General features: G+C 34.0%; 1 protein-coding gene across 1 annotated transcript in view; it reads right to left on the bottom strand.

Annotated features, from left to right (window-relative positions):
- Window positions 1–269: 269 nt before the first annotated feature.
- RALYL (RALY RNA binding protein like) overlaps window positions 270–7,169 on the bottom strand; it is a 532,902-nt gene continuing 526,002 nt past the window's right edge. The window contains exon 8 of the mRNA XM_068525481.1: window positions 270–481. Coding sequence (XP_068381582.1) covers window positions 270–481 — 212 coding nt within the window. The remainder of the gene's footprint in view (window positions 482–7,169) is intronic.

The following is a 7,169-nucleotide window of genomic DNA, read 5'->3' as shown; positions in this document are numbered from 1 at the left end:
GCTGCACAAACACAAGATTCCTTTCATGATGAAGCATTTGAGAAAAAGAATCTTTCATATGAGGCTGTAAATATACCTAATCTCATATATAATATTCCTGTTCATTCATTTATTCCCTCATATTTTAAATTAGCAAAAATATATTGAGCACTTATTATGTGCAAAGCACTGTCTGAGGTTGCCTTAAATATATGCATGTAAGAAAGAAATAGGCCCCCAATAATTAATCTATATTTTAGAATGAATGAGTCACTGACATGCTGGTACTATTACCAAAGGTGTGTGGACACCAAATGTTTAGTTCCTACCAGCTCATGACCCCCATCTTCATCGAAGTCCTCCTCTATCCCATCAGTCATCTCTTCTCCATCGGCATCTGGCCCTCCTTCAGCAGGCTCCTCTGTAGAGTGGTCTGCATTCTCTGACACACATTCATCTTGGATCAGCTCTATACTCTCTTCCAATTGCTTCTTCTGAGCTTCTGGTAGGGGGGGAAAAAGCAAATGACTACTACTTTGGGTTGCTCATGAGCCATTTGGATAAACCATGAAAAAACAGCCTATGAATGGGTAAACTCTGTACTATTAAGTGTGTGAGGAAGATAAAGTAATATTACATTAAGGTTGAATTTATTCAATCATGTAAATTATGTTCATATATCTGTGTATTTACATGTAAGCATATTATTTTTTAACAGAATTAGCAAAAACTTGGGGAATGCAGATGGTACTTGTATATAAAGAAACAAAGATTTACATAAACAGATTGATCTTTCTGGTTATATATAGTCCTTTCTGATAAGGATGTTCTCTCTAAGGAGAAAATACAGCAAAAAAAAAAAAAAAAAAAAAAAAGAAAAGAAAAGAAAAGAAAATCAGCTAAAACATAGAATTTGTTCACTCAAGGAAGGAAGACGAAGAAATCTCTCACTGACAAGTTCAAACCTAAGTGAAGAAGACAAAAACTCACTGAGGAAAAAAGTACAAAAGCAGATATGTTGCCTGTCAACAACATGTCCATATGAGCAATCCTTTGATATTTTACTCTAAATTCTGTTGGTAGATGTGGTTAACCACAAGGGTTAAAAATAAAATTCTGGTGTAAGAGAGCCTGCGTTCAATGTCGAGCTTCATCATTTACAAGCTTTGCGATGCTGAAATGATAAACCCTCCTTGTGCCTCAGTTTTCTCATCCACACAGTTAGAATAGATAGATTTTAACTTTCAGGGCCTAGAGTAGTAAATCAAAGTGTTTAGTTTAGTGATTTGCAAATAGTAAGTGCTCAACAAATGAAGCTACATTCTACATTAACAGAATTCCCTCTAATGCCAGAGTGTGTGCATTTCGTTCACAGAAATTTGCCCAAATGGGAATTATGCTGACAACATAATAATTATTTCCCCTAGTGGTTGGTTTTCTTTTCTTGTGAAAATACCAAGAAGCACTGGGTATTGAATAAATGAGATTATCTTATGTACCTCCTTCTCTTATTCCCATGTGTACATGACTATGTCAAAAGCTATGTGCTTTTCACACTCATTTTGATTATTATTATTTTATCAGATGATTATCCCATTATTCGAGTTTTAAAAGATGTTGCACTTCGAGTTTATTTATTTATATTTTACAGCAATAAGGATAGTTTATAGAGCCAAAATATTTTGGGGTATTCATTCTTGGTCTTTTTTGTAATGTGAGTTAAAAGGAAAATAAGCATTGTTATATACATTTTGACTCAGCACAAATCTTTTCAAACATAACTAATATGTAAATCAATAAATGGATAAACGTTATGTATAAGCAAACAGATATTCTCTCCTATAAATTGTTTAAAATTGTAATAATAGTTACTTATATAAATACAGGCATAACTCCAAGGAGATATTGCGGGTTCAGGGTTCAGTTCCAGACCACTTTTTTTCTGTTCTTTGCTGTACACCTGAAACTAACACAATATTGTAAATCAACTATATTTTAATTTAAAAAAAAGCTGTGATGGGCAGACTAGTGAGAGCACTGAAAAGTTTGGAATCCTTTGATATTAATCATGGCTTATGCTCCACCCTGTTGCCTCTGTATCACTGATCCTGGAAGACACATGGATTTGGCTACTCTAGTTTGATCTTCCACTCTTTCTCCTAAAAGAGGTTTTTGTACTTATCACCGGACCCCCTCACTTCTAGCCACTCTGGGTCACTACGTTGGTTGTTCAAATGCTCTCAAGTCCTGGTGTTGGTATTTTAAGAAAGAAAAAGGAATGAAGGTCTGGGATTGGATAATTATTATTCTATTAAAAAAGTCCCTAATATTACAACTTTTCCTAAAGTCAAACTTTCTCAATTTTTAGTCATTGTGTTTATTCTTTTGTTATAACACACAAATGGGCTTCTGGTTAAAATTCACATTATATTGGAAATTCATTTGGTCTGGCATATCTATTTCTTCTCTAATGACTTCAGAAATATATGTTCTCTAAGAACCGTCACTTTTTGATGTTGAAAGTTATATTGTTTCTTTTTTTTTTTTTTTCTCTAGAAAATCTCTGGTCCTAAAAGTGTAATGGATTTTCAGAGAATGTATGTAGGACCAGATCTCGGAGTTGTGTAGTCCTCATTTGGCTTTGTGTAACAATTTGCTTCAGTTATCTTTGGAATCCAAGTTGACTTTCCTGATCTTCTTAGTTGAATACAATCCCTCCTCCTTTGATCAACCAAAACGTGGATCAGATAGTTCTGTTGTTGTCTTCTCCTTTTCTCATTAGTGTTTAAGCTTTCTTGAAACTTGAGCTATTGCCTCAAAAGGTCATTATCACACTCTAAGGGGATAATGAAGATATCAATCTTTTATAAAGTGAAAAGTGCAATACTAGTCAGTTATCAAGAAATATTTTGATGTTCTCTGTACCCCTCATTGAACGTCTTATACAGAGAAGAGATAAGGCATTAGAGAGAATATAGGATTTGAGAGCCACACTTTTGTTAATTACTAGTTCTATTAACCGTAATTTTCTTTTCTAAAAAATGAGCATAAAGATGACATCTTTCAGAAGGCTACAGTATGCTCAAATGAGGAAAAAGAGGTGAATGTGTTTTTTAAACTATAAAGGGCACACAAACATGTTCTCTTAAGAGGTTCAAAATAGTTCTTGAGTTGAATCTATATTGATTACTTGATTGCTACAGATAAGTTGTCCCTATCAAAATAATTCATCACTACTGATCATTAAGAATCATATATTACAAAGACAATTTTGGCTTTGACCTGGTCCCTTAATTTCTGTTTAGACAGACATAGTGTTTTAAGTTACTCTGTTTTGTGTATTAATATACAACATACCTGTAATTCCTCTGATGACCTATTTCAAAGGCAGTTGTGTATTAATATAGTTCATTGCAAAAACATCCTATAACATCCTCATTCATCCATTCATTAATTTGAAAGCTAGATGCATGGAAGACGTTATCTGGGTCGAGAAAAAAGGCTTAATTATAATGGCAATTGATTCATAGGAGTTTAACAGAAATACAATCAGTCTGTGCTTTAGTAATGTGGCCACCATAGATTTTTGTCATTATCTCAATGGGAAATGTTATAATCACTAAGCAGTTAAAGGGTTCATGAAAAAAATCACACATGAAAGCATATCTTGTTTATAAAACTGTTGGTTCACAGTTTACCAAGCAGTTTTGATCCAGTTATTATCTTGTTGAAATAGAAAGAACAAAGCAACTTGTTCTATTTTTATGAATAATTATCTAATTCTACTTCTATTAGAAATGAGTAGTTTATTAGTAGTTGTTAGTTTTTTAGTTTATTCTTAACTTCATAACAGTCTCCTTATCTGCATAATTCTTTTTCTACTTCTCACTTTTACTTTTTATTGTGAGTGTGTGTGTGCGTGTGTGCGCACACACGCGTGCATGCATTTATGTCTCTACTACTGAAGCTTCTTTGGGGCAGAAACCTTTTTATACGTTTTTGTATCCCTGGTGGCTCAGAGGATTACATGTAAATTAAATATTTGTTGAATATATTCATGAATTTTTGTGGAACTAGAAAGTGAAAATAAATGTCTGGGTATCAAATTCTTTATATAGAGTCACAGTGATTTTTGAATTTGGCACCATGGTAGCAAAAATACAAATTCAAAGAACCTAAAAGAAACCTCCTTGAAACATTCTACACAAGAGCCCCACACCACTAAGGCAAAATCAATCGTGGGGTATGAGAATTTCTGAGAGGAAAATTGTTCATGTTTATAACTGACAAGTCTCCAGGAGAAAAATAAACTATGAAGTCTTCAAGTGCTTGCGGGAGGAGGGCTGCCTTTGAACACTGGCATTTTTTTGAGTCTTTGTTGACTTTTTAAGCCAGAGTGAAGGACAACCACAACATTTCTTTTGTGAGAAAAGTGAGTTAGTTTTAGATTTTTAAAAGAATATATCAGGAACCAAAAAGCAGTTTGTGCCTAAAAGATATCTCTAATATTATATAAATTATGAATTTCAACAGAAAAAAGTTTATTTTGGCTGCAAGTTAGTAAGTGCTTACAAAGTGCTGACTATGGGACATTCATTACCTTTAGGCCTTGAAATATCCTGAAGGGCAGGCTTATTTATCATTTTTCCAGAAGGAAAAATTGAGGCATACATATATTCAGTAAGGTGCCCACAGTTACTATATACAAGAGTTGAAATTACCACCTAAGGTTTTCTGACTCCATAGCCTGGGCTGCTTTCTAATATATCTCTAGAAAAAAAAGCCTAATTTCACATACCAGGGGAGTGTTTTGAATCTCTTCAGGAGCCAGACAATTTTTTTTTTTGAGGTTTTAATTTTTTTAATTTAAAAATTATTTTTACTGAAGTATAGTTGGTTTACAATGTTGTGTTAATTACTTCTGTGCAGCAAAAATATTCAATTATATATACATTCTATTTGTAACTATTCTTTTCCGTTATGGTTTATCATAGGTTATTGAGCATAGTTCTCTGTGTTATACAGTAGGACCTTGTGGTTTATCCATCCTATGTATAAAAGCCTACATCTGGTAACTCCAGCCTCCCACTCCATCCCTCCCCCAACCCCCGCTCCCTTGGCAACCACCAGGCTGTTCTCTACGTCCATGATTCTGTTTCCATTTCCTAGATAGGTTCATTTGTGTCATATTTTAGATTCCATGTATAAATGATATCATATGGTATTTATCTTTCTCTTTGACTTACTTCAGTTAGTATGAGAATCTCTAGTTGCACCCATGTTGCTGCAAATGGCATTATTTCCTTCCTTTTAATGGCTGAGTAGTATTCCATTGTATATATGTACCACATCTTTATCCATTCATCTGTTGATGGACACTTATGCTGTTTCCATGTCTTGGCTATTGCAAATAGTGCTGCTATGAACATAGGGGTGCATATATCTTTTTGAATTATAGTTTTGTCTGATGTATGCAAAGGAGTGGGATTGCTGGATAATATGCTAATTCTATTTTTAGTTTTCTGAAGAACTTCCATACTGTTTTACACAGTGGCTGCACCAACTTACATTCCCATCAACATGTAGGAGGGAAGAACCAGACAATTTTAAATTCAAGAATGAAGAAATCTGCTTAGTTAGAAGCACATGTTCAAGCTAAACAATGGCTATCAAAGGAAACGAAGTGCAAGTGACAGGTAAATACTTCTGTTTAAGGGAAAACGCCTCAGGCTTTAAAAAGCCCTGAAAGGAAAGAATTTGATATAAAATTTTAATCATCATATTCAAAATTTTTTATTCCTGTACCTCTCATTTCTATTTCAACATGTATATATGATTTAGAAGGCAAGTTAGAATTGTTGGGATTTATGTTCAAAGCATTTTTATTAAATTCAGTTTGCTGTAGAGCTATTATCATTAATATAACTTTGAAAATTAGTTGAGTTTGCAATTAAGTTTTTTGACATGCTGGCTTAATTGCTAGCTAATTGCTAGCTGTATTGTACTTAGCAGATGGTTGGAAAGAATGTTGATATAAAAACAGTCACATTATTCATCAGAGCCAGCTAGTAGCCTCAAACTATTGTTTTCACATTGCAGTACAAACTGTATTTTTAAAAAAAAAATTCTACAATACCTGTGTATAATATGAATTTAACTCAATGATTCCAGTAAATGCCATTTAGAAAGATGCACTTATTATGGCCGGTGTCACTAACAATGACATAAATGAGCATTAGGAAAGGTATGCAGGAGGAATGCTTTTAGATTAAAATACCAGTTACATAAGTACATTCCTGGTGAAAATGACCTCAAAGTTGTTCACAAGAAGTATTCTCGATAGTTGAGGTGACCATAGATTCAATATAAATCACTTAAAAAAATTACTGAGATATTGTGTTTATTTAAATCTCACAATAATTTTAAGGAATAGATATTATTTTACCCATTTTATAAATTTTATAATGACCTTTCCAAATTTTATGCAGGTAGTAAGTTCTGGGACTAGGTCTCTAGTAGGATGTGAACCTAGTTCTTATTCCCAAGTCTGGGGCCTTGGATGTTTTAGCAGTGTAAATCTATTTGCACCAAGGAAGATGAATTAGGGAGGAACTAGAAGTGTAGATAACAGCTGAAAGTTCTTAAAAAAAAAAAAAAAAGGTGACTGCAAGAGAGCAAGTGAGCGGGCTTGGGTATCAGCAGTACCACTGAGAAAATAGAAGGGATGGAGTAAAAAGATGCCAAAAGCCAGATTTTGCAATACTGGCTATAGTAGTAATAGAAGATGATATCGAGGTTGGCAATGTGATTGACAGGATTTATGTAATGGTGATGTGACAGAGGCAGGGTGCAGAGAGAAGAGTATATTTAGAGGAGAAAGAGTTTAATTTTTAAAGACTATGATTGAGTTGTTATTAAGAAAGCTTTAACATTCCCCTCAGCTTGATTGCACTTTTGACAGACTCCATTCTGATTATGGGCTCTGACCTCCTTTTTCTTACATCATTTACTTTAGAAGCCTTGTACTTGTAAATTCTTTCTATGCCCCTTTGAGTTGTACATCTTTTATAACCCAGGCATGTCTTTTCAAGACCTGGAGGCTCTCCCTTTGAAATGTAATCATCAGAGAAAGATAGGACTCCTGGCTCCCAGTCTCTGTGGGCCAGTAGGAGCCTAACTTCCATGGAGTC

The sequence above is a fragment of the Eschrichtius robustus genome, chromosome 17 (genome assembly GCF_028021215.1).
Source record: "Eschrichtius robustus isolate mEscRob2 chromosome 17, mEscRob2.pri, whole genome shotgun sequence".
Taxonomy (NCBI): Eukaryota; Metazoa; Chordata; class Mammalia; order Artiodactyla; family Eschrichtiidae; genus Eschrichtius; species Eschrichtius robustus.
The sequence above is the reverse complement of the archived record's forward strand: the minus strand, read 5'-3'. Positions and strand labels throughout refer to the sequence as shown.